This window comes from Eumetopias jubatus, unplaced genomic scaffold (genome assembly GCF_037043125.1).
Source record: "Eumetopias jubatus isolate StellerSeaLion01/CBP00866 unplaced genomic scaffold, mEumJub1_p1.0 scaffold_7, whole genome shotgun sequence".
Lineage (NCBI taxonomy): Eukaryota > Metazoa > Chordata > Mammalia > Carnivora > Otariidae > Eumetopias > Eumetopias jubatus.
In genome coordinates, this window is record NW_028274813.1 from 36,413,568 (window position 1) to 36,441,529 (window position 27,962).

At 38.5% G+C, this 27,962-nt stretch overlaps 1 protein-coding gene across 1 annotated transcript in view; it reads right to left on the bottom strand.

The window, feature by feature from the left end:
• The window catches only part of SYNE2 (spectrin repeat containing nuclear envelope protein 2), a 261,213-nt gene that overhangs the window by 169,593 nt on the left and 63,658 nt on the right, over nucleotides 1–27,962 (bottom strand). The window contains exons 21-37 of the mRNA XM_028101704.2: nucleotides 27,564–27,698; nucleotides 26,033–26,191; nucleotides 23,487–23,698; nucleotides 23,250–23,340; nucleotides 22,241–22,359; nucleotides 21,888–22,014; nucleotides 20,170–20,327; nucleotides 18,874–19,021; nucleotides 17,438–18,045; nucleotides 14,113–14,292; nucleotides 11,873–12,023; nucleotides 6,331–6,489; nucleotides 5,543–5,704; nucleotides 3,583–3,684; nucleotides 2,262–2,462; nucleotides 1,565–1,736; nucleotides 724–836 (exon numbers count right to left, since the gene is read on the bottom strand). Of these exons, the coding sequence (XP_027957505.2) occupies nucleotides 724–836; nucleotides 1,565–1,736; nucleotides 2,262–2,462; nucleotides 3,583–3,684; nucleotides 5,543–5,704; nucleotides 6,331–6,489; nucleotides 11,873–12,023; nucleotides 14,113–14,292; nucleotides 17,438–18,045; nucleotides 18,874–19,021; nucleotides 20,170–20,327; nucleotides 21,888–22,014; nucleotides 22,241–22,359; nucleotides 23,250–23,340; nucleotides 23,487–23,698; nucleotides 26,033–26,191; nucleotides 27,564–27,698 (2,997 nt within the window). The remainder of the gene's footprint in view (nucleotides 1–723; nucleotides 837–1,564; nucleotides 1,737–2,261; nucleotides 2,463–3,582; nucleotides 3,685–5,542; nucleotides 5,705–6,330; nucleotides 6,490–11,872; nucleotides 12,024–14,112; nucleotides 14,293–17,437; nucleotides 18,046–18,873; nucleotides 19,022–20,169; nucleotides 20,328–21,887; nucleotides 22,015–22,240; nucleotides 22,360–23,249; nucleotides 23,341–23,486; nucleotides 23,699–26,032; nucleotides 26,192–27,563; nucleotides 27,699–27,962) is intronic.

The window sequence follows — 27,962 nt, forward strand, 5'->3', positions numbered from 1 at the left end:
CTAACCTAAAGTGATCAAGATTTAAGGATGCCATATGCATTTTAAATGCCCCCCTGCACATTACCTTTTATTTCAGGCTTCCCTCCACTACAGTTCAACCAGCTTGTATTAAAGTTCAACTGAGATTTTTTAAAGAAATATTATTCAGAAAAAAATAATAAAAAGTTAAGAGATCTCTCTCAAGAAAGTAAAGGGATTTCAAAATCCACACTAGGTAAAAGCCTTATTTCTTATCAAATACAATTTTAATTTGACTGGATTTACTGGTAAACACTAAGTTAAAAGGATCTTACAATAGATGTGAAAATAGAACTTGTTTAAGTGACTTGCACCCTTGCCCAATGAATATGGGAGTTTCAAAATATTTGGGGGAAAGTTGGTTATTTGGAAACATTATCTCTGTAGAGAAATTAGTAAGTCAAAGTAATTAATTAACAAATTAATTATTTTGAGAGAGAGAGCTTGAGTGGGGAGAAGGGGAGAGGGAGAGACAGAATCCTAAGCAAGCTCCACACTCATCTTGGAGCCCAAGGCGGGGCTTGATCCCACAACCCTGAGATCATGACCTGATCTGAAATCAAGTATCAGAGGCTTAACTAACTGAACCACCCAGGCACCCCCAAAGTAATGATTTTATCTACTTAAATACAGTTCTATGTCTCTAGTATTTTTGTTTTCATAAATTTTGATTAAAATTTATATACATATATATACATATCTTACAGAAAGTTTTTGTAGCTTTTGTTCCACACTCTTTTTTGTTTCTGATGATTCAAAACACTCTTTAAGTTTCATTTTAATGTTGCCAAACCAGTCATTAAAGTTCTTGCACTGATCTGCAGGAAAAAACAAAGGAAGCTGCATTCATTCAAGGGAGACTTCAGACACCTTGTTCAAGTAAGAGACTTTGAAATTTGCTTTGCATGACATGGCTACAGGTCATTGTATAAAGTGGTAATAAGCTGAAACCCAACTCTGAGGCTAACAGATTCTAGAGAGTAACTGTGGTATATTTTCTTTTTCTTTTTTTTTTTTTAGTTTAGTTTTTTTTTTTTTTTTTAAGTAGGCTCCACGCCCAGCATGGAGCCCAGTGCGGGGCTTGAACTCATGACCCTGAGATCAAGACCTGAGCTGAGATCAAGAGTCGGATGTTTAACCAACTGAGCCCACAGGCGCCCCAAATTGTGGTATATTTTCTATGCCAAACCTCCTTTCCACACAGGACACCCAAAGACATTTGCAGGGGCAGCCTGCTCACAGACATATCCCCAGATCCACTCACTACGGTGAGCAGGTCAGAAGTGAAAATGTTGGTGACCTTCTTTCATGAAATAAAGATTTGGGACTTGAAAGAAATAGATGTTATTTACAATAAGCATAGATCAGTGGGTGCTTCTCCCAAAAAGAGTTATCTGAATAAATCCTAACTAAATAAATAAATCCCTTTCCTTAACTAGAATCTCTGCAACCATTTGTATGCACAGCTTAGATAAGCCTTCATGTTCACAAGACTTATTCAGACTTCAAGATTCCCAGAAACAGTTAAGAGAAACATTGCACTCACCATTCAATAACTTAGAAAAGTGATCTTGCAAAACGCTTTTTTTGGTATTAAATAAATCACTGACACTTTCATATTGCTTTTTTAATTCAGAAAGCTCAGGAGTCAGACAACCTATTTGATTTTCAAGTAACATCATACTGTGCTTTTGCTGTAGGATTTGCTGCTGTATCTCCTAAATACATAAACAAACAAACAACAATTAAGTCTCAAAATGAGCTCAATTTACACAAAGCATAATAGATCTCCATTGTTTTTGTAAAAATCTAAATGATTTTCTGTTGGGAGGACCCGCTTTACCTTAGCCAGTAAATGTATGATAGAGTGCAATTTTTTAAAAATTTTTTATTGTTATGTTAATCACCATACATTACATCATTAGTTTTTGATGTAGTGTTCCGTGATTCATTGTTTGTGCGTAACACCCAGTGCTCCACGCAGAATGTGCCCTCTTTAATACCCATCACCAGGCTAACCCATCCCCCCACCCCCAACACAGTGCAATTTTAATATCAAATAATTACTGCCCACAAAGCAATTCAAAGGTGAAAGTGCTACCTATACACAAATGGTCTTTCTGAGTTGTTGCCCCGACTTTCATTTTTTAGTAACTATTTTTATTAACCTCAAGAGGTCAAAGCTATCAGAAATAAGGGTGAAAATAAATCTGAACCACAGAAGAGAAACAGTTGGGACGTACCTCTAGTTTAGTAAAGATCTCTAAGCTGTCGGAAGGAGACAGGGCTTTTAAGAGGGACTCGGTCATTCCAATCTGGGTCTTGGCTTGGTCAAGATCTTCCCTTAGCTCAGCTGTGCTACCACTGAGAGCAGAGTGGTTGGGTTCTCCCATTAAATGCGTTTTTACATTTTCTATCTTGTTTAAAATGGAGGACTCCATGACCTGAAATCAGGAAACATATGACTTAAATAATATTTAACTATTTAACTATTTTAAGACAACTGCATTGCTAGAGAATGAATTGAGACTGCTTCATCTCAATGCGAAATTAATTCTTCATTGTTCTACATCACTGATACAATTCCAATTGTTTAAAAAAGAATAATATGAAAAACTGAGATTGACATTTGGACTTTTTTTGCAAAAGACTAATTTGAGTCCTTCCCCCCTGAAACAAGTTTTATCTAGCATATCAATTGAGGTGCCATCTCATGACATTCATTTGAAAATATATTAAAATATATAGAAAAAAATCAAATCCGCATTTATTGAATGTTTATTATAGGCACAGCTTTGTGGTAAGCACTTTATGGACAAAATACAGGCTTTAGAATGTTAAGTAACTTGCCCAAGATCACAAAGCTAGTAGGTGGCAGAACCAGGACCCCACACAGAAAGTCTGACTCCGGACATCATATTCAGCCACCGTGCACTCTGATCTAAATAAAATTGTAAGAAATCTCTTCACACAATAGAAAACCACACTTGGGGCAATCTCCCTGCTTCTGCATCTAGCAATTAATAAACACAGAATCACTTGAGCCATATTCTCCTTCCCATGGCCAAAAGACACTCAAGAGGAAACCCTTGTTACTTTATACCTCTATACAGGAGCCCTGGAAATAAGTGAAATGAGAATAAAATAATACAAAAATAATATTTATTCTAAACAAATATAACGAACTATGCCAACTATTAAAAATTTAGTTGGATTTAATGTAGGAACTGAATAAAGGTGAACTAAATAATGATCTTAACTTTATTTTAGTTTTAAGATTTAGAATTCTGGTTTATGAACATTATTTTTTTTAAGAATTTGTTTGTTTTTTTTTGAGAGAGAGGGAGAGAGCGCAGGGGGGAGGGGCAGACGGAGAGGGAGAGAGAAACCCAAGCCGACTCTGCACGGAGTGCAAGTCCAATGTGGGGCTCAATCTCATGACCCTGAGATCAGGGCCTGAGCCGAAACCAAGAGTGGGATGCTTAATCTGCTGCACCACCCAGCCACCTCTGAACATTACTTTAGAGTGCTTTAATTACAACTGTCAAATAAAAATTCTCTTACCTGCAGTTCAAGGGGCATTTCACTGCTTTGAAGGAGACACTGGATTTTAGCCACTCTTTTAGAAAACTCTGAAGATTTTTGTTCATGGGCTTGTAACTCTTCCTATAACAAATAATGTTAATGGAAAATATCTTTTTACTTTATACTTTATTTTCTGGCACCCATGATTACTATTATTATATACAGAAACTGAGAGGGCCTTTGAATTTCCCCCAAATCACTTGTTTTTTTGAAGGAGTCCTAGGAGTTATAAACCCAAGTGACTTTATGAGTCAGGCAAATGTTACAACTGAGTGAAGCCTTCTAACTAGAAGATGACAGAGGGGGTCAGGCTTGTACTACACAGAATATAGCGCCTGCATTGCATTTCATAGATCCACGCATACAAACTGCGCATGTGCGTGCGTGCGCACACACACACACACACACACACACACACACACTCTGTTGACAGAATCTGGCCCACAGGCTGGCAGTTTACAATCTTTAACTTCACATTTTTAAACAACCTGCATATCAAGGCATTTTTAAGGGACTTATTTACACTTAGAAAATCATAATTTCTATCACCATACACAAAGGAAACTCATAAATCTCTATACATTTTTGAAAACCTTTTTCAAATGTATAAAAATGGATATGTGAATTTAAAAGTGGATAAAATAACAAAGATTAGAGAACAAATGAAGCATTAGATCTGGCACACTACAAAGCCTTCATGCACACATATTTTTCTATTACACCAAACCAGATATAATTGCTAATATTTGACTGTTTTCTGACCAACAAAGATTGAGATTTCATGCGATCCAAGTGAATAATACATAAATAAGCTATTAGAAAGAAGTCTTCCTAGGGTTAAAAGAGATAACTTAAAATCTTTCCAAATGGCAAAACCAGAGATTATGGTTTTGAAAACTAGCCTTTTTTGAAGCTCTAATAAGATTTTCATACTTGCCCTGGTATTTTTTCCTAATCTTTTGTAAGGAGAGACTACTTAATTCAAATTATGAAGGTTGTCCATAATCATGATGTAGATCAGGGGTTAATAGTCTAAGGGCTGGCAGTTTATTTTTATAAACAAAGTTTTATTGGAACCCAGTTACTTCCAAGCATTTATGTATTGTCTATGAAAGCTTTCAGGCTACAACAGCAGCATTAAGCAGTTGTGACAGTGACCAAATGATCTACAAGCTTAAAATATTTACCATTTGACCTCTTAAGAAAATGTCTGCCAACCCCTGGGACCAATATTGATCACCTGGGAACAATTATGCATTTTGATGGGGCTTCTTCTAGGAGTTATTAACATTTTTTATACCATAAATGCCTCTGATAGTTTGGTGAATCCTGTGGACCCTTTGCATAACAACATTTTAAAAACAAAATGTGAGATAAATTATGTAGGATTATAAAGGAAAACAATTAAATTGAGTTACAGTTATCAAAATATTAAAAATAATTACTGCTCTAGTAATATATGTTTCTATATTGATACCTTAAATAATAAGATCTAGAAGTGACACTACTAAATACCGTAATTTCAAAGTAGTGATAAAGGGTAACAGTTACATCTGGATAATGATTCAAAAATATCCGTAATTTTCTTGATAACAAAGTCACACATAACGTTCATCCTACTATGTTTATTGACTATATTCATAATTGGAACCAATACTACATTTTGGTTAGACATTCATAAAAATAAAGATGCAATTTTTCCCATATGAGGTCATTTTATCCACGAACCACTAGGGTGTCTGTCAACCCCAGATTAATAATACCTGCTAACACTGTCCTAGATATCACAAAGGAAACAACAGAAAGGTCCCACTCAAGGGATAATGAAAGAAATAAGACATTTCTTTGTGATTTCTCCACTCTGCTTCAAGAAAGCAAGCTCCATATCAAACATCAGCTGGGTACAAAAAGCATACATTTTATCTCGGTTACAAATTACCTTCAGCTTTTCTCTTTCTTCTTCAGCCAGTTGATGTAATTCCATTTTTCGAAGGACCTTTTCAGTCCACTCATCAATGACATTTTTTAAGTTAAAAAGTTTGTCCCATAAAGCTAGAGCTCGACCAAGATTTTCATAGTAGTCTTCTGTCTTCTCATTTATCTACCATAATTAAAAAATAGAAAGAACACATTTAGTGGTAAAAAGTATAAAAACCATTGTCTCAGACACACTCTATTTTAAAATAAAAGTTTAGTTTACCTTTGCTTTTAAATAATTTGCTTTACTTATCAACAAAAAAATGTGCTTTAACATATCACGTAGTTCTTCCTTCCACAAAAAACACTGCTGCCACTTAAAGGCAACTCAAAGCAATAGTCTTCCTAATTTCTAAACCATAAATTAAAGGTGCTTTTAAAACACAGAAGAAAATATAACACGGACAAGTTCTTACTCTGTAATTCATAAGAATACAATTATTACTCAACCCAAACTGTATTAAATAAATATATAGTTGAACATGAATATCTTGAATGGTTTCTATATTAATTAGTTTATTTTAAGTAAGTTGAGTATAAGCTTTTATATCTCAAAGATGATAGACCCATTTGTTAGTAGTGTCCAACTCTGGGGGTGAAATTAATTCCTAAGTCATAAATTTTATATTATTTGAACATTTTACAATAAACACTTTTGAACTTTATAATTAGATAAAAATATTAAAGATACAACAGAAAAGACTGATTGGCTACAAAATAAAATTTTTAGTGAATTAAATTGTCACTCACATCAAGCCATCTATCCACAATAATATTAGCTTCTTTTTCAAAAGGAGGCTCTTCAAAAATTCTCATTTTATTTAGATGAAATTGTAGATTTCTGCAGATCTGGTTAATCTTGTCTACAACTTCTAAATGTTCACTGAATTCTTCTTTGACAATTTCAATCTGTAAAAAAGATAGGTAACATGTTTTTGATATATTTACATAGAAAAACTGGTAAGAACCAAAATTATATTACTGGCTATTCATAACAGAGTATTTCCTTTGTACATTATACTTTTGTAAAGCAAGCTGTTATTTTCCCACTTTCTCAATAAAAAGTTTTTAGAACACTAACCGTCTCATTTAACAATAATGCTACACCCAAATTTCTTCCCACTCTGCATGATGAAATAATTATAATCATCTAAAACCATGTTTCTTGTCCATGTGAAATAACAGTCTACCCAAAAAAAGCACCTTCATTCAATAGTATAAAAAATGGCGGATCCTAGATTCCTCTAACAGGAATCATCTTTGGAATGCTAAAGAACCTACATGCTCATCTGAATAAAACAGACAGAACTCTAATACATCTTTAATATGGCTTCAATTTTAATCTTCCATGATTCTAACTCCACATTACTTCTAACATGGAGGTGAAACACTACTTTATCAAAAGGCCAGTGACCTTAAACTACAAAATAAAATTTGAGAGCTGACTAATGTAATCTTCATGTTTCACTCAGCCTACCATTCTCACCTGAGCATTTTAAACAATTGTATAAAATTTGAAAATAGATTTCTCATTAAGCAAATATCTAAAAAAATATATACACCTGAGGAAATTTCTGGAAATACAGATATAATTTTCCCTATTCTCCCCATTAAGTACAACGAAAAACCCTGGATATCATATACCTTCTTGAACAACTGGGGGCATCATCTCCTGAGCACCAACTTGGTGGTAAATTCCCTGCATTTTCTTTTTTCCCTCAGATATCCCAGAGCGTGTGCTGGAGAAGCACGGGGGAAAAAAAAAAAAGTCCTAAGGGAAGTTGGCTTTCTTCAGCTAGAGAACCAAAAATGGGACAATCTAGCACGACAGAAAACTTCTAGAAAATAATCACTCCCTAGGGCCAAATAACATAGAAAAAGATATGAAGAGAGAGTTCACCAAAGATGACATACAGATGGCAAACAACCACAAGGGAAGATTATCAATACCATTAGCAAATTAGGAAAATGCAAATTAAACCATAATGTGATACCACTGCATACCTATGAGAATGGCTTAAAAAAATTGAGACAATATCTAATGCTGGCAATGATGCAGAGAAACTGGATCACTCCACATTACTGATGGAAATAGCTAGGCAGTTTCTTTCAAAATGAAATACACAATAACAAACAAGCCAGCAACTGTACTCCTGGGCAGTTAACCCTGAGAAATAAAAACTTCTATTCACATAAGACCCCTACACAGAGGTTTATAGCAGCTTTACTTATAATAGCCAAAAATTATAAACAACCTAGATGTCCTTCAGTGGTGAATAATTAAACAAACTATGGTTACAACCATACCATAGGATACTACACAGCAAGAAAAAGGAACAAACTATCAACACATGCAAGAACCTGAATGAATCTCCAGAGAATCATGCTGAGTGAAAACAGCCAATCCCCAAAGGTTACATACTGTATGTACACACAAGAGGGAAACAGGAGGGTTCTAAAATGACAACACGAGGGGTACCTGTGGTGATGGAAGTGTTCTTTATCGACTGTATCAACGTCAGTATCCTGAGTGCAATATTGTACTATGTACTTTTATAAGATTTAACACTGGGAAAACTTACAGTAATGGGTACACAGGATCTCTCTATAGAATTTCTTAACAACTGCATGTGAATCTACAATTATCTCAAAATAAAAGTTTAACTGAAACAATAATTGAATAAAAATTTAAAATGAGAAAAAATTACTGGGGAGGTTTCTGTCTCCTGACTAAAGGCTGACTGATACATCTATAAAGATGAAATGCAAACTCCGGTGTTTTCTCTCCTGGCACAGGACTCTTTGCATTGGGCATAATAAATTCTGTTCAATCAAATGGAAAAAAAAATTAAATGAACTTTGTTGTTACACTGACACAAGCCACCACTGAGAGAAGAAAAAAAGAAAGAGCAAGAGAAGGTACTTTCACCATTGACAGGAACTGTGGGTTTTGTTCCACAATAAATGGAAAGGGTAGAATAAAGGAAAAGTAGACTCACTCTGCCTTTTCCCAAACTTGAATAGTCCCCTGACATTCTAGCCTTTAGTCTTACTTTTGCACTTCTGTCCTTCATTAAAGAGAGTGGAAATCTGGTCCCATATTCTAGATAAACATCCAGGTTTCTACGGTTTGGAAGACAAAAGTTCTCAGTGGTATATCATGTTTCAGCCACTGGTGTAAAGTCTCACGCTACAAATACATACTACAGAAATGGATTGTTTCTGAAGACAGTATCTATTTCATCACAAAATTAATTGAAAGTTATGTTAACCATCAGTATTAAAATGTGCTTTTTTTTCAGACACTTAAAAAAGCATCTGAGAAAAGAAATATTAGTGTACTAGAACTTGTATAGCTTCCATACAAAATATTTCAGCAAATATATAAAATGCTCATATGCTAGATACCATACTAGATATAAGATTCTCAACATAGTAAGAAACTCCTGGGCCCTTATACCTTTTTCTTTTTTAAGAAAAGATTTTATTTATTTGTCAGAGAGAGAGAGTGAGCACAAGCAGGGGGAGGGGCAGGCAGAGGGAGAAGCAGGCTCCCCGCTAAGCAAGGAGCCCAATGCAGGACTCGATCCCAGGACCCTGGGATCATGACCTGAGCCGAAGGCAGATGCTTAAATGACTGAGCAACCCTGGTGTCCCCCTCTTACACATTTCTTAAAGGTAATTAGTTATTTTGTTAATTTTTAAAATATCTTGGTGAGCAAACCTTTATAGTTGAGAAAGTGGAACAAAGCAAAGTTAACCAATTTTTACTTCTGCCAAATACATATTTCAAATGTTTACAGGAAATGCAATGTTATGATGATTGAAACATGACTTTGTAGTCACACAGACCTGGGATTAAGTCACAATTATGCCATTTATTAGCCATATAATCCTGGGGAAGTTACTTAACCTCTATAGTCACTTTTTACCTTTTTTACAAATTCCAAGACATAAATAAATTGGACATTGCTGGTAAGCAAGATCAGCATACCTGAAAAATTCAATACATGGATATGGTTCTTTTTTTTTTTTTCCCTCTATGTTGCTTCCTTATTGTTCAACAGTAAGATCCTTGAGACTAGCATTATGAACCTGTCTTCACATCAGGTGAAGAACCCAGGTCACTGTATTAACATCTGAGCTACTCTGTGATAAGATTCTAAGATTTGGATTTAGAACTGGAGGAGATAAAGGTCTTATAAACATTTAGGCTGGCCCACATGCTTGAACCATTTTTTTCCCCAGAGAACTTGCTAGGGTATTGGGCACTCGTGCAGATTATAAAAGAGCAATACCATTGGTCTTATTTTTTGAGTGTATATCTCCTTTGACAGTTCCACAGCAAATCAGGAAAACTGACAGGGCAGGGGTGTGGAATTTCTTTGTTCTTTATTAATGACACCATTTTAGTAACATTAAAACTCCTACAGTTACTTCTAAAATTGTCTAAAAAAAAAAAACACACCTCTAAACCTTGGTTTTCCCACCAGTGTAACAGGGCTAATACTACTTACTTTGTAGGCTTACGTGGGAAAGAAATGATACAATCATGTGTGAAGAACGTGGCACACATGGTAGAAGCTATTTCATTATCAACATCATTACCATTTTTAGTAGTAGTAGTGTTACTTAAAACCTCAAGGCCACATGCTCATCTTACTTGCAAATAAAACCAATTTTTCTGGCTTCAGGATTTTCCAGCTTCTGGGACAAATCATTTATTGGAGTGGAGGGGCATAGTTCGGCCCGTGAAAAAAGAAGGAGATTAGTAAATTTTTAAAGTGTTGCCATTAATGTCTTTGGTATTAAGAATTTTCCATACTTATATCCTTAGGCTAGATCCCTAGAAATGAAATATTTGGTCAAATGGTAGACAGATCTTCAAGGATCTTGAATAATATTGTAGAAGTATTTTCTAAAAGGGTAGTATCAATCTACTCTTTAACCAGCAACATTAAGAGGACACATCTCGCTGACTACCAAAAGGCAAACAAAGGTATTTTTGAGTAGTTCTGGTTTCCTTTGATTACTCATGAGGGTGAACTATGTCTCTCCCACCCACTCACGCTCTCCCCTCCCAAATAAATAAAATCTTAAAAAAATAATAAATCTCATAGGAAACCAGTTAGACAGTCACATATTGTACGACTGGTATCCAAACAGGGTTCTTTGTAACTGGTCAGTTCCAAGAGACTGAGTCTGAGAAAGTAGGTCTCAGGCAGAGGCTACACCTCATCTATAGCTCTGGCCATGTGTCCGTACCCTGAATGTCACTTCAGCTTCAGGAATAAGAGTTCTAGATAAAGACTAAGTTGTAAGAATCTGGTTGATTCTCTCTCAGATCTCTCAGCAACTGGGAAGTTCAATGAAATTGCTAACAATCGGGTGTATCAAGTAGATTATATTTCCCACATGCTTTTGACCCTTTAACAGCACTTTAGCATAGGACTCATAAAACCAGTAGCAAAAGCAACTTTCTGGTGTAGAGTAATATAGTGTAGTAGCAGTATTCTTCAACTATTCCATTCTGCCACTTTGGTTGATAACCACCTAAAATCGTAGAAAATAATGACATCTAGTGTCCAGAAGTGTTACTCTTCTTAGAGTATGTTGTGATTGGTGAGGCTGTGAATACAGATGGAGCATCATGGATGTAAACTCACACATCTTTACAGAAAACGAATAAATAAAAATGTAATTATTCCTTTGTCTGCTAAAAATGGAGGGGTTTTCCTACTACCTTCCTACTACCTTCGTTCTCTCGAGCCTAAAATGAAGTCTCAGGTTCCTTTTTGGTAGAAGGTCAGTGCAAAGACTGTCAAAACTATATAGAGGTAGTAGCAGGGGTGAACCCAGACTCCAACAGAACCACACCACCAGCATCAAAAACCAAACACAAGTGGCGCCTGGGTGGCTCAGTCGTTAAGCGTCCGCCTTCGGCTCAGGTCATGGTCCCAGGGTCCTGGGATCCAGCCCCATGTCTGGCTCCCTGCTCGGCGGGAAGCCTGCCTCTCCCTCTCCTGCTCCCCCTGCTTGTGTTCCCTCTCTCGCTGTGTCCCTGTCAAATAAACTAATATAATCTTAAAAAAAAAAAAACACACACAAGCAACCCAGCATCAACTTGGGGACTGAATTATTCCAAGCCCTAGTAATAACTTCAATAAGGTCTTAGATATCTGATAAAATGGGGTCACTGTTCTTTTAAGCCAAGTTTCAAAAATGACTCTATTTATAATATCCTCTTTATTATCAAGGCCATTGTGTAGTTTCCTTTGGAATCTGGACTCGCCTCTGCTATCCTCTTCTTCAGGTTCTCTTTTCCCAGGTAGGAAGCCTGAAGGGAGATGACATTCTCTTCTTTTTGAATCAAAGCAGTCAACACACTTTTAAAATTCTGATATTGTCTTAAGAGCTCCAAAACTCTTTCACATTGGTCAAGGCTATGGAAGAAAAAAAAAAAAGTAAAACAGGTAAATCTCTAAAAATAAGAAAACCACTCTCTCTCTTTGTAAGTATCCTATAATAATATTAATACTTTAGAGTACGATTTTTCCTCTTGACATAGTTTAGCATATTGTTTTACCAATGCAACCTAAGAATGACGGCACATACAGTTATCTGGCAAATGGATGGTATAAATAATCATTGGATTATGACTTTCACCAGATCAATTAAAAAAAAAAAAAAACCACCCGATATAAGCTCTAGAAAGAAACACAGGATTCATAATCTTAAGAAAAGAGCATCTCAATTTCATCATTAACCAAAAACCATCCTGGAAAACAGTACCTCCCTAGCACTATTCTTGGAGATTGTTTCAATACTAATTCAGCAAGTCATAGTTGGTTTATGTCTATTTAACTCATTCTAGATTTAGCCCTCTTTAAAAAGTAAAGTAAGGGGCGCCTGGGTGGCTCAATCGTTAAGCGTCTGCCTTCAGCTCAGGTCATGATCCCAGGGTCCTGGGATGGAGCCCCGCATCGGGCTCCCTGCTCAGCGGGAAGCCTGCTTCTCTCTCTCCCACTCCCCCTGCTTGTGTTCTCTCTCTCGCTGTGTTTCTTTCTGTCAAATAAATAAATAAAATCTTTAAAAAAAAAGTAAAGTAATACAGATAATTTGGCAGTAAGGATACTTATTGGGCACTACTTTTGGCTGGGCACTAATCAGTCATGTGAACTTAGATAAGTTACTTTAGCCTCTTTGGACCTCAGTTTCTTTCCTCTATAAAATCTAAGAGTAGACTAGATCAAATACCACAGACAGGCTTTATCTTGACTACTGTACACTCAATTTCCAGTAGAACACAGGAGGTGCACCCAGACAGAGTTCTGTGTAAAAGGACCACTGAGGTGAGCAGAGTTAAGGGAAACGTCCAGGGAGCTGAGGCACTAACTAGAGCAAAAACAGATTATACCACTCAGCCTCAGGGGAAAGGGAGAAAGTCCCCTGAACCAGACAGGAGGGTGCCAGTAGGAGATGCCAGAACCACCCGCTGGAAAGGGAAGGGGTTAAGACCACCCTGACCTCTCTCTCTGCTTATCCTCAAATCTCCTACTAGTACCTCCCACTTCCTATTCCAACTGGACCCACTGGCCTGGCTGGTACAGTCTGTTAGGGATCAGCCTTCCTGATCACTTCTCTGTCGAGGCAGAGAGTAAGGGAAAGAAGAAGGCATGCACGGAGAATATTCAACAGAACTGCCAACTAAGACTGGTAGGTAATGGCTATCACATAGTTAAGAAAACTTTTGAGCCTGCCCAGGCTCTGCAGAAAAGATGGTGGTAAGTGACAAGCAACGTTTGCCATTCAAATAGGGTGATGTGGTAGAATAATGCCCCCAAACCCAAAGATGTCCACATCCTATCCCTGGATTCGGTGAATATGTTCCCTTACATGGCAAGAAGTATTCTGCTGGTATGATTACATTAAGGGTCTTAAAATAAGGACATTACCATGAATTAGCTGTGTGGGTGCAATATCATCACAAGGGTCCTTAAGAGGGAGACAGGAGGGTCAGCGTGACAACAGAAGCAGAGATGAGAGGAGAGAAAGCCAGATTAAGATTTGAAGATGCCACATGGCTGGCTTTAAAGATGGAGGAAGTGGACACACATCAAGGAAAGTGGTAGGAGGCCTCTAGAAGACAAGGAAATGGATTCTGTCCTAGAGCCTCTGAGAAAGGAAGGCAGCTTCATTTCAGAATTTCCGACCTCCAGACTGTAAGATAAATTTCTATTGTTTTTCAGCCACTAAACTTCCAGTAATTAGTTACAGAACGGCAACAGAAACTAACACAGGTGGGGTAATAATAGTCATAAGCACACTGTGTATTTGTTATCCCTCTTAAATTCATTGGGCTATAATCCAGGATCCCAGATCTTGCCCAGACATTGGCCCCATGAGCTTCCAGTATGAAACTCTCACGTTTGCCCCTCTTTGGATCCATGTAAATGTGTTTTCAACGTATTTCAAAAAAGTTAACTGTGCTACAAACAACTTCTCAGATTTGGGAGGGATTTTTCTCCTTACCATTCAGTGACTGAAGCTTTTGTACTCTCCCACAAAAGTGCTGTATTTTGGAACTGTTGATTCAATGATTTTTCTCTGCCATCTTTGAACTGTGGAAGAGAATTAACCATCTCTTGCAAGCTTTTCTTCTCTTCTTCATATTCATCTAGATCCTTATCCAGTTTCATTAGTGATTTTTTCCTTGATTACGAAAGAGAAAAGTTTGATAGCCAGTTATTAGCCAATCTGATTCAATACAAGTATGGGTAATTTGGGGGAGCACGCTAACTTTAATTTGCCCTCAAATTATTATATCAAAATTACACAGTCCTATTACAGAGTTCATGAGGCTCTTTGCATCTCCAGAATACTAATTTGGTATTTAGACATAATAAATATACAAAACCACAAGCAGTAGAATTTTTCTGTGGTGAACGCACTTGTAAAGGGAGTAGATATGTATGTGAGAGAAAAGAGAAAGAGTGTGTGTGTGAACAGGAAAGAGAGCATAGAATGGAGAGAAGAAAAGAGATGGATGATCATGCCCTGCAAGCTCCTAAGGAAGAGTGGAGGAGGCCAAGGAGAAAGGAACAAGCAAGGAAATCTTGAATTTCTACCTTCTATACAAAAACCTCTTCCCCATCAAAAAAAAAAAAGAGAGAGTCATGGGGCGCCTGGGTGGCTCAGTCGTTAAGCGTCTGCCTTCGGCTCAGATCATGATCCCAGGGTCCTGGGATCGAGCCCCGTGTCGGGTTCCCTGCTCCGTGGGAAGCCTGCTTCTCCCTCTCCCACTCCCCCAGCTTGTGTTCCCTCTCTCACTGTCTCTGTCAAATAAATAAATAAAATTAAAAAAAAAAAAAAAAAAACCATTTGACCTAAGAGCTTTAACCTGCAAACTAATCCTGGAAGGATTAACTCCATTCACCTAGGTCTAAATTGCTTTTATCACATACTCACTGCCTCTACCTCCCTCTTCCACTTCTCTCTGGAATCCACTCCCATAAGGCTTTCACTCCCTACCGCTCCTCCAAAACCGCTCGTCAAGATCTCCAGAAACCTCCACCTTGCTAAACCCGTGTTCCATTCTCAATCTTTGCTCCCTTCACTGGTCAGCAGCAGGCTCAGAGTGACAACAGAAGCAGAGATGAGAGGAGAGAAAGCCAGATTAAGATTTGAAAGGCCTCCTCACTTGTCCCTGGGACTCTTGATTTTCCTCCTCCTGGCCACTCCTTCCCAGTACTTTTGCCTGGTTCCTCCTCATCTCCCTAATCTCTAACATGGAGTGCCTGGAGCACGCAGCTCAGCCCTCTTGTGTGGCCTATCTGAACTCACTCCACTGGCAATGTCATCCATCTCATGACTTTAAATAGCATTCTAGAATTCTAGACACTGATGACTTTCAAATGCATACCTCTAGCTCAGCCCCCTCTCCTGACTCCATCTACTGTTATGAGTTTTGTTGATATCCTTACTTGAATGTCAAGTAAGTATTTTGAACCTGTCATTTCTAAAACCGAGCACACCTGATCTTTCATTCAATACCTGACAAACTTCACTCTTTCTCATCTCAGTTGATGGTAACTCCGTTCTTCTAGTTGCTCAGGCCAAAGCCTAGAAATCATTCTTGACTCCAATCTTTCTTTTATAACCTAGGTACAGTGTGTCAACAAATCTTGTGGACTCTGTCTTCAAAATATATTCAGAATTTTAGCCCTTTCTGCCACCTCACCACTAGTCCATGCCACTATCATGCCCTACCACAGATGAAGCTAGACTTTCTGTATCTTCCCTTGACTCCTACACTCTGTTCTCAACACGTCAGCTAGAGAGAGCCTGTTACATTGAAAACCAAATCGTTTCCATCTGCTCAGAACCCTCCAATGACTTTCCATTGTACTCCAAGAAAAAGCCAAAGTTATCACATGGCCCACAGGTCCCTACCTGAGCTAAGCCCCATCCCACCTGTTCCCTTTCTGATCCCCTTTCATACCTCTTCCCCTCACCGCAGACCTTCTCAAGTCCTTGCCTCTCCTCAGAAATGCGGCCCATTCCCACCTCTGGCCTTCGTACCTTACGCTCCCTCAGCCTGGAAGGCTCTTCCTCCTGTAGTCACCGGGCTAGCTCTCTCATCCCATCTGACTCAAAGATTTACTTTCTCAGTAAAACTGTCTTGATGACTCTTTTGGAATTACAACCCCCCCTCCTTCCTTGCTTAATTCTTCTTCATAGCTTTTATCACCATCAAACATTGAATATCTTACTCCTCTCACTAGATAAAAGCTCTATCAGGGACAAGAGTTTTTGTCTATTTTGTTAACTGCTATATCCCCAGTACCTAAAATAGTACCTAGCACACAACACGTATTTGTTGTATTAACAACTAAATTAAAAACTAAAGCAATTTATTGTTTATCAATGTATAGATTTTTATGTGTAAATTAACATTAATTTATTCATTACTTATTATTTATAAATATATAATAAAAATTTATTAACAATAAATAACGAAATTAGTAATTAGTTCGACACCTCACTAAAGTGGGCACTGTGGAAATGACAGTCTCATTGAGATGAGAGCACGGGGCAATTTCAGAGGGAAGAGCTTGGTCACCTGAAGAGCCTCAAGAGAGCATTGAGCCTGAGGGACTCGGTGGGCAGAGGAGACGGAACATGGGAATGATTTAGACAGGAGAGGGGAGGCCCCAAAGGTAACTTGCTAACATTGTCACTTGCAGGACCTGGAGGCTGGCTCTGAACACCAGCATTAAAATAACAGCACTCATACAGAAGGCTGCCCGCCTCAGTTTACTGCAATTCTGCTCATTCTCCAGAATCAGCATTAACCTTAGCTGACCTCTCAAATTCAATCCTATGCCTTCCCATTCAGCCCCCATCCCAATCCTGCTGGGAGGAGAGGAGAAAACCAAATACTTCAGGAAGAAGTAGGGACAGGGCGTGGCATGTGTATCTTCTACCACTTCTTTATTATCCAACGTGTGGAGTATTTTAGGTCTTCCCCCATCACGAGAACCCCATAATAAGTAACAAAGTCACTATAAGGGACTTTGAAGGAACTCAAGTACTTTACACACATCTTATTTCACTCTTCCTGTGTCCATGAAATGCACACTTTAATGAGAAAAAAATTATAGAGCATTTTGTGAAGGCACACTAACAACAAAAATGAAGCTTGTTTGAAAAGTCTGTAGAAAAGAATGCTGAATGCTGAGCAGAGCAGGATGGAACAGAAGTAGAAAGGCATAGGAAGTATTCTCTCACCTAAGAGATACTGAAAACACGGAAAAGCATTTTCCTGCATCGGGACATGGGCGGAAATGAGACTCACCGTAGTTTCACAGCTGGAACAGTGGGATCCTTAAGACTGATTTTACTGATTTGATTGTACACATCTTGAATGTTTTTCAGGAGTTCATTATTTTTGAAAATACAAGTCTCTAGTAATTTGTTTTCTTTCATGAACTCTTCCTGCACATCATAGCCACGTGTCTCAAATAACTTTCTGGACAAAGCAACAAGGAGTTTGTCGCAAGTGTCGTCACCCTGGTTATCATCTTTGAAGCTTATGCCGAGCATCTTCAAACGTTTATCCAGATGTCTGGCCTGGTCCTTCATCAGGCTAATTTCTCTTTCTTTATTTTCTAGCATCACAGTATTTTCTAGTACTACCTGTGTATCTGAGGCTGAAAGGTCTGTAACAAGCTCAAAAGAGAGTTCAGCTGTTCTCAGAGAAGCCAGAAACTCCTCCAGAGCTTTGAGGGCATCTTTACTCCTCTGGACCTTGTGGTTCACTTCTTCGAGTTGTGTTTTGTGTTTTAGCATAATATTCTGTGTTGCACGTAGATCAAGTGGGTGTAATTCCTTTAATGCAAAGTCACCCGACTGTTCCAGGTTGTTACATACTTCAATCTGTTTGGCTATGGAATCTTGGATATTCTAAAATAAAGGAAGAAATGCTGAAAAAAAAAACTGAGGCAGAAGAAAAAAAAGGCTGCACATCAGAAATGAACCTACACTTATGATGACTAGGTGGCATCTAGAAAATTGCTTCTCAGGTTTGCCCAGGCTGACAGTTTCAACAGAAGGAAACATGTTAATTACAAATCATTAGATGGCCCAGCTGTTTCATTATCTGATAACCTTCCTGATGTTCCAATCCCCCAAAGAAAACAAGTACATATATCTACTGCTTCAGTAAAAATAGAGATTAAACTGTTGTGACATCTGTTTATAATCTGAAAAATAAAACTTAATTTTTTTTTTTATTTAAAGTGAGACCTGGGGGTGGGGGGATGGGGTAACCGGGTGATGGGCATTAAGGAGGGCACGTGATGTAATGAGCACTGGGTGTTATATGCAACTGATGAATTACTAAATTCTATCTGAGACTAATAGTATACGCTAACTACATTAAATTTAAATTAAAAAATTTTTAAATTAAATTTTTTTTTAAAAATGAGACTTGGAGTAAGCAAACTGTAGAATCTGCATGTGAGTCTAGGACAATATTTAGGATTTCAGCCATTGGAGAAGATATTCATAAGCAAACCTTCGTTTTGAATTCAAAGAAAATACCTCATTATTTACCCCACAGTACCTCCTTTCAAATTTGCAAGGAATTGAGAGTTGAGAAATAAATAAGTCTAAATTATTGAAGACTTTTCTGCCATTGCTTATAGTCGAACTATATACTATTGATATATAATTAAAAATCTCTGAAGAACTGAATTATTCTATGAGCACCCTGGGAGAAGTTATATTTACCCTCAGGTTTTGATAAATGCTATCAGCATCAATGACATGAAATTCGTGAACAGCTACTTCATGGAGGAGCAGGTCCGAGCCACAGAGTAGAAGTGATTCCTTCTCCACAGGGGACACAATCTTCAGCGCCATCTCCAAAGATTCCATTCTGGATGAAAAATAAACCAGACATAATGGAAGAAGACAACATAAAGATATTCTACAAAACATATTAATGCCATGATTTAACTAAGAACAGAAAATAATTACCGAATAAGAATACATACAATGATATGTACAGATCATCACATTAAAACCCAGACCCAGCAAAATAAAAACAACAACAAAAAAACCCTCAAAAACCAAACCCAGCAATCCAAAATGCCAAAGAATAAGTTGTTTGCTATATCCAATATTCTTAATAGCTTAATACATACCACACTGAGTGGAAAATTGTTGTAAAATATATTAAGCCTTACCCTACCTTTTTTTTTTTAAACTTTTTAAGATTTATTTATTTTAGAGAGAGAAAGAGAGAAAGTGAGTGGGGGGAGGGACAGAGGAAGACAATCCTCAAGCAGACTCCCCACTGAGTGTGGAGCTCAACAAGGGGCTTGATCCCATGATCCATGAGATCATGACCTGAGCCGAAACCAAGAATCAGATGCTCAACCAACTGAACCACCCAAGTGCCTCTCCCTACCTTTTGAAATACAAAATATTGAATGTAATTTAAGTTTGCCTTTAATGACAAAGAAATGTCATTATAAATTATTTTATTAGTGAAAACATAATAGAATTCAAAGAAATAGGCTCTACTAATAATAAATTGAAATGTGTGACCTTGGACAAATAACATATAGACTCTGAGCCCCCGTTTCCTCCTATGTAAAATGGGGATGTGTCCTGGGGAAACACATCCTATGTATAGGGGATAATAACAGCACTCTCACTTTAGAAACGGGGAAAATCAAGGCCCAGAGAAGTTAAGTGACATGGCCAAATTCATGCCCAAGGGCAGAGGGGTTGGGAGAGGGAATGACAGAGTGAGGGGGAAGAATAGCATGGCCTTTGGAACTCAACAGAGTTTAAGTTCCACCTAAATCTCTGGCCAGTGCAGTGGCTTGGTTATGTTGTTTATATTCCCTGAGTATCAGTTTCCTCATCAGTCAAATGGCAATCATGGTAGCCTCTCTCACCGGGGTTGTGACAACTAAATACAATAGCATACTTAGTGTCATACTAGCCTAGCTTAAAACAGCATTAAAAATTCAGTAAATTCGGTAAATTCATGGTTAATAGATCTCAGAATTATACCTGGTATTAAGAGTCATCTGAAAGTCTCTTTCTTTTTCCTTTAATCTGTCTCTCGTGTTACTTATAAAAGGCTTGTTTACGTCACTGTCAAGTTCTTCTAACTTCAACGAAGTGATTTCAAACTCTTTCCAGCAAGCATCAGTTTCATTTTTTAAGACCTAGGTGAAACATATAAAGTAATCTATCAACTAGTGGGTTAACAGGCACAATTATTCTGTTCTTACAAAATGAGGCATTTGCCAACTATTAACACAGAGTTTCATATGAAAATACATTAAAACTATTTTTATATCTAACTAATTAAATTTAATTTTAACTAAATTTTAAAAATATTTTCTAACCATCTACAAGTGAAGTATCCTTCAGGGAACAATAATCTTAACTGTGTTCTCAGAAGTCAAGGGAGTCCTTCCAACAAAGGAATCCAAACTCCCTTCCCATAAGTAGGTGCACAGAATATAATTCAGAAAGATACATGTAATGTAAGAACAGATATCCTAGTTCCTCTAGATAATAAATCTTTGTTTCTCCCTAAACTGAAAATAAAACTAGAGTGAACCAAAACTGTTTCTATCAAATAAGAAGTGAATGAAATTAAGTTATGATTTATAATTAAACACCTAAAAATTCAATACTATTCTAGCTCCCTATCTTGTTGGTGGTGGTTTTTTTTTTTAAAAGCACTGCTACAGAATTTACTGAGTGCTGATCATTATAATTTGTTCTTCACGTTCCCCATGGATTATTATAGCTTTCATAACGAACTCATTATTCAGTTACTGGAGTAAGGTCTCAAGATAGTTTCTTAATTGTGATGAAAACGTGCTAAATCCATCACTTGAACAACAGAGATTTTAACATATTAATTCTGCTTACTCAGATGGAAAATAGAGAGGAGCCAGATGGTAGGGTGTGACTCAGGAACTGGCATCATAAAGGGAAGATAACTATAAAATATGGGAGGGGACTGTAGGCTCTCCCATGGCCCTTTCCACCACCTGCTGGGTTTTCTGTGAGGGATCATTCTAATGCACTTCCAAGCATACAACAGCGTGCTCTGCACTGCACAGATTGTCTTCAAAATAAGGAAGATCTTAAAAAAACAATAATAATAAGGAAGATCTTCATTTGTAGGGCTTACGATCGGTGTGCCCAACACTAGACAGTTTTTTCTGTAGCTCCCGAGCCAAATGGCTCTCTGCAAGATTATCCACCACTCAAGAGTGAAATATCCCTCCACTGCCTGCCCCTTCCTTACTGCCCCAACATTAGATAGACAATGTGACAATTTGGTCAAGATGATGATGACTGAAACAGATATTCAGAGCCACTGGTTTTTCATGTATTGTTAATTTGAGAGCAACACAGTTGGACTACTGGTTTAAACTACCTTCAAACACATTGTTTTGAACAATTCTTTTGAAGCCTTCATTCCCATCCTAAACATAATCCAAAACTCTGCAAGCCACAGTACCTTGAGTACCAAATTAGAGCATGAGCAATAAATTAGGACCCTGAAACAGTCTTTCCTGGACTTGATACTTGACTGCATAGCACACTCTGAAAAAGAATGATGTTACAAATGCAATCCAACAAAGAGAATTCTTTGGAAACATCTAGCATACGTGACCTCAACAAAAATAGTGAATTCTATACTCATGGTGGTATTATTTTCTAATAAAAGATAAAACTTCTCTAATAATATTTTCCATAATTACCTGTAGATCTGTCAGTTTATCCTGCAGACAAGCACTACTCCTTTCCTCATCACTGGAGAAATCAGAAATAATTCTGAATTTGTTGTTTTCCAAGTACAGCTCAAGATTTTCTCTGTGCATATCATACCTGGAAAAAAATTAAATGCAATGTTACTTAATTTTAACAATAAGACAAAACATTTTTTTAATTACTGTCAATTATACATGAGGACATCTCAGGGAATTTCTGCTTAAGTTACTGGACCATGTGCAAAACATTATGACTAATGGATTATAAACATGTATTAAAATATAACATGTTTGCACTGATGAAAGATTGTTGGTGGATTTTTCCAGTTATGTAAAGGGGTTACCTCTCTTGTAAACTACTGAGGGCTGCATTGTGATCCTTTTTATACTTCTCCATAGAGCTTTCTTCCTGTTGAGGCTTTAACTTGAATTTCAGGCTAAAATTCTTAATCGATCCCATTGCCTATGTAAATATGCAAAATAGCAAACATAGTATCTTCAATATACTTAACTGGGATATACATATACAAATGGAATATACAACTGGAATATATATACACAAGCATAATATATTTCAATATACTTAAGTATCTGGAAAAGATAAACACTTTATAATACAAAGGTATGTTACTAATTCTTTATACCCCAAACCAGGAGATAATACAACATATTTGAAGCTTCTCAGCTCCGAGAAAGGCCTTCCCGGAGGACAGAGGATATTTATGACACTGAATCTCACCTTCTAATTGGTATGTCAGCACAGAAATGGTGTTCTCCCAACCCCTAAATACGGTCTCTGCCTGTAACCACAGAGCCATAGTCGAAAGCGGACAGAAGCCTAGCACACAGATGCAGACCTCTGAAGTCAAATACACCTCGTCCTTCCCCACAGCTTCTGACTGGCAGTCTCGGCTGTGACATCTAGTCCATGCCCACTTACTAAAAATTCAAGAATTCAGAAAATTCAATTCCCAAGGAAAGTAAAGGACATTATACTGAGAAAAAGACAAATGGTAAATGAAATAGTTCAGCTCAGTAAAGCTGAGGAATCTGTACAGATTAAGTTCCACCTCTTGTACCCTCAACAGGAATGTCCACAGACAGCGTGTATTCATTATGGCTGCAAATGGTCTCCTTCTGAAAGACCCGTTTGCACCCTCAGAGGAAGATAAAGTGATGCTCACTACAGCTTTGGTTTGCTGTATTGTAATTCCTTGCATTATTTAAATGGGAATTCTCAGCTGATGAAAATAATTAGATAATTAAAACCAACAATTAACGAGAAGTGGATTACTGTACATTTGGCCTTTTTCATTGGGTTTGCTTCTAAAATACATTATCTACATTTAACACCTTTTCAGTTGATGGCTGATCATGTGATTTTGCAGATGGCACCTCACTGTGGGCATTCCTTCCGCCATTCTCAGACGTGTTCATGGTCTCCCTAGGGAGGAATCAAAATTGCATATTAAAATAGAGGAAGAAAAATCACGCCTAAAAGAGAAGAAAGAACACTCCTTGTCATTTGATTTCACAAGGAGCTTCATTTTGTTTTCCCCTGATGTGTAGTTATTCTTCAGAAGCACTAACTTGTTTTTCGACGTGCCTCCCATCGTGGGTTGCAGTGTCATACGAATCTCGGAAGCACATTTCCGAAGTCTTTCTATCTTTTGTTCATAATCTTTGAGTACTCTCCTCACTTCTTGTTGACTCTTCTGGGAAGTCAGCTCTTCACATAGCTCCCGCAAGACATCCATGTGGTGATCTAGCTGGTACAGACTGCCTTCCTCAGAAAAGCAGGCCTGATTGAGGAAATAAAGCAGGAAATGTGCTTCAAAGGAGTTTACATGATTAGTCCATAAGGATTAGAAACTAATAGATGTGTGTGACTTCAACACCACATTCTTTTATAGGCCATCCACTGTGTGCCTGGTGTGGTAATGGGCACTGGAGAAACAAAGATGAGGAAGTCAGCCTGAAAGGGATTCAATGACAGTCCAGTAATGCAGTGAATGAAACCAGAATACGTTCCCCAAAAATATGCCTCTTTATTTTTAAGTGATCTCTCTGCCCAACGTGGGGCACAAACTCATGACCTTAAGATCAAGAGTTGCATGCTCTACAAATTGAGCCAGCCAGGCGGGCCCCAAAATATGCCTTTTTGACGTGAAAATTATTTTGAGCTAAAGGCAATTAAGAAGCAGTAAACACAGAAAAGCTCCCCGCTTTCTGCTTAACGGCCGGAAATAAAAGTTTCTTTTTATGAGAGACAAACTCTCTCATCAGCCCAAAGACAGGAGCAGAGGAATCTGCAAACAAACCTTGTTAAACTAACCTTTATCTTTGTCTTGTCAATTCTTTGCAAATGTGTGGTCTCTTTGTCTAAAAGAGACTTCTCTGGTTACTTCTTTGGGTCTTCATTCTCTTGTGAAGGCTCCCATGTGCATGTAACAATTCAATAAAATCTGTATGCTTTTCTCCTGTTCATCTGTCTTTGGCAGTTCCATTCTCAGGGACTCTCAAGGGACGAAAAAACCTTTTTCCTCCCCTACACTCATCACACAGTGTGCACCTAGTGTGACAAGTGTTATGAGAGCCACTGTCTGCCGCAAGGAGTCAGAGAGAATCTACCTCACATGCGGGAACCAGCGGAGGGAGGTGCGGAAAGAACAAGACGAGTCCTCCAAGTAAAAGCAGAGAGAGGTCCTTCCTACCAGAAGGAAGAGCCTAGAGGAAAAAGGCCCTAGCTGTTCTGAACGAACAGCAGTCTCTCCGGTGATGGGTCTGGAAGATGATGTGGCCATTATCACACGGGGAGAATCACCCAGGTGGAGGGCAATGGCAACACTGGTGGAGAGGAAGGAAAAGAAGCATGTGTTCTGAAGAGTAACCGAGGGGGCCCGGCACCCTACTCCATCACGGCTGAGTGGGAAGGAAAGGGGACGGGGAGGAGGGAGTTTGCAGGTGACACTGTCCTTCGTGACCAAGAGACACAAGAGGAAGCAAAGTTTGAGAGGAGATGTTATTGGCTGGTTTTGGACACACTGAACGGCAGGTCTCTGAAGAACACTGGTGATATCTACTACTCAGAACCTGGAGCACAGAGGAAAGGACTCAGCTGCAGAGAGGGATTTAGGCACTATCATTACAGACAGGGTTTTATCATTAAAATGGCAGAAGGGGGTGCCTGGGTGGCTCAGTCGGTTAAGCGTCTGCCTTTGGCTCAGGTCAGGATCTCGGGGTCCTGGGATGGAGCCCCTGACTGGGCTCCCTGCTCGGCGGGGAGTCTGCCGCTCCTTCTCCCTCTGCCCCTCCCCACCACTCGTGCGCACACACTCTCTCTAATAAATAAATAAAATCTTAAAAACAAAACAAAACAAAACACAGAGGGCATAAAATTCCCTAGAGCAGGCATGAAACCACCCAAAAATGGAGACTCTCAAAACTAAAACATTAAGATAACACAATGAAAACAGAGAAATCTGTGGGGCACCTGGCTGGCTCAGTTGGTAAAGCATGCGGCTCTTGATCTCGGGGTTGTGAGTTTGAGACCTACACTGGATGTAGAGACTACTTGAAGAGAGAGAAATTTGTGAAGGACACTAAAAAGAAGCTCCCCACCTCCCCCAAAAAATAATAAGAAAAAGCAAGAGAGATTGATATTGGGAGAGCCACAGCAGTAGAAAACTTAAAGGAAATCAGAGGAGTCAATACTGTCAAATAAATGGAAAAAATCATATAGGATGGGGGCCAGCGAGAGGTCATGAGACCCCAATTTGCTATCTTTTCCAAAAGCAGCAGTTCTAAGGACACCATGTCCCCTCAAAATCAACTGTGGGTACTTTTGCAACAGGTGACACATTTATAACCAGAGTCTCAAGGACAGGGGCCACAGAGACATAGCAAAAATATTAACTCGATGCTGAATTCTTCTCACTTCTAAAAAGCCAGCAGCACACGTTGTAGTTAGAGCTGGAACCCTGTAAGGGATAATTCCCAGGGGACGGACGGGAGGGCTGAAGTAATTTTCAGAACAGGTTTAATCCGAGGCTAAGGACACACACAACAACATCCTTCAACAATGTAGGATAAACTCCAAAATAATGACAGCACTTAAATGGAAACAGGTGGTTTACCTCATGTTCCTTGATGAGACCCTTGGTCCTCCCTCTGCGAATTAGTTTCTTTTCTTTATTTATTTGTTTTTCGAGTTTTGAAATATTGTCACTGAGTTTCTCTTTTTCAATGTCTATTTTCAGTTGTTGAATATACAAAGACATCTCACGATGAAGAGACTACAAAAAAAAAGAAAGAAAGAAAAGAAACCCACAGAGGCATATTGAAAAGATTTTCATCAAAAACACAATAAAAATATTTGTAGTAACAAAGGATAGGAAGGGGGTTTAAATGGCATTCTGGTTCGTCCTTGTGTCTTTGGGGAGGACGTTTTAAAACATACCAGACCCAGAAACGTATTTTCTTTTTCTTTCTAACAACTAAAAACGTGTGTTAGCTGTGAAAGACACCATTAAGAAAACAGAAAGCCAGCTGCACACTGAGACAACACATCTACAAAAGGCACAGCTGAGCCTATGGAGAAACAGCACGGAACTGTACCCTGTCTCCAGGATGGGATTCTGAAGGAGGAAAAAAAAAGGACAGAAGGGAAACATTGTGGAAATAGGAATAAAGTATAAACTGAAGTACATAATGAATCAATATGAGTGCGTTAACTGTGACGAAGGTAGCACAGTAACGTACGGTGATAAGAGAAGGAGAAACTGGGCATGGCCTATACTGGAAGGAACTCTCTGCACTATCCTTGTAACAATTCTGTGAATCTAAAATTGTCCTAAAATTTTAAAAGTTTATTTTAAAATGTGTTTCAAGAGCCCCTTCAACAGCAGACATTCAATTATATTACCTTATTTTTTCTCTCTCTCCAGACACACACACTGAATACTAATCACTCTTCCTCGAACACAATCTCTGTGTCAGATAAATCCCTGCAATAATCCTGCCAAGTAGTTGGGGTTATCCCCATTTTATCAGTGAAATTCCTAGAAGTTAAACAACTTACCCAGGGTCATAGCTGCTGAATCTAGGTCTTTCTGCCACCAATGCCCACGCCTATTTTGCTAGGAAACTCGGTATGTGTGTGTATGGATTGATGTGTTATCTCAGTCAGGATCCAACTAGGGTCCCAGGAAACACTACGTATTTAACTCAGAGCGAATTAAATGCAGGGAACTGATCAGGCAAGAGATGAAAGAGCAGAGAAGCCAGAGAGGGGACCGGAAGGCGATCTGGAGATGAGCCCGGCCGTAAGGCTGCTACTACCCCTGGGCTGGAGGCTTCAGAGGAGCCCAGACAGAAGGGACATCAGAAGGTGGAACCCTGGAACCTGCAGCCAGGGGGAGACACAGCCGCCAGAGACACTGCCCAAGAGAGGGACGTGGACTCTCCCTTCTCTCCCTCCAATCACCCTCTAATCTCTAAACCGTGTTGTCCTTGGTTGAACACAGAAGCCAGCTGGGCCCTGGGAATGGCAGGATCAGCCTCGCTGAGATACGAAGCACACAGGGGGACTGCCAACAGTGACTGACCACAGACAGGCCCGGGGTCAGCTCTGTAAGCAGAACCCCAGACACGTGTGCATGTTCTTACCTCCCACTTGGCACAGACACTGTTACTCTTTTCTTCCAAAGACAGCTTTACATCCTCAGTTACATTATTTTTCAGTTCTTCAACAGCTTTCAGATACTTGACCAGACTTTTAGAATTAAGAATTATTAGTGCTTCCTAAAAAAGAGAATGCAAGTGAGAACATGAAAGCCTCATTCTACTGCCAATTTCGGTAGGTCTTTAACAGGCACAATTAGGAAGAGGCTTTTTGAAGACTATGAAGATTTACGGGAGACTTTTTGTAAAGTAAGGTTGACATCTCTTTTGCATCTCTTGAATTATTTTGAAAAGAATTGCAAGATATTTATTATTCAAATGTAGTCAGACATTTGAGAACCACATAAGGACCTCCTTAAGATATTCAAAATGATTTTTGTTACC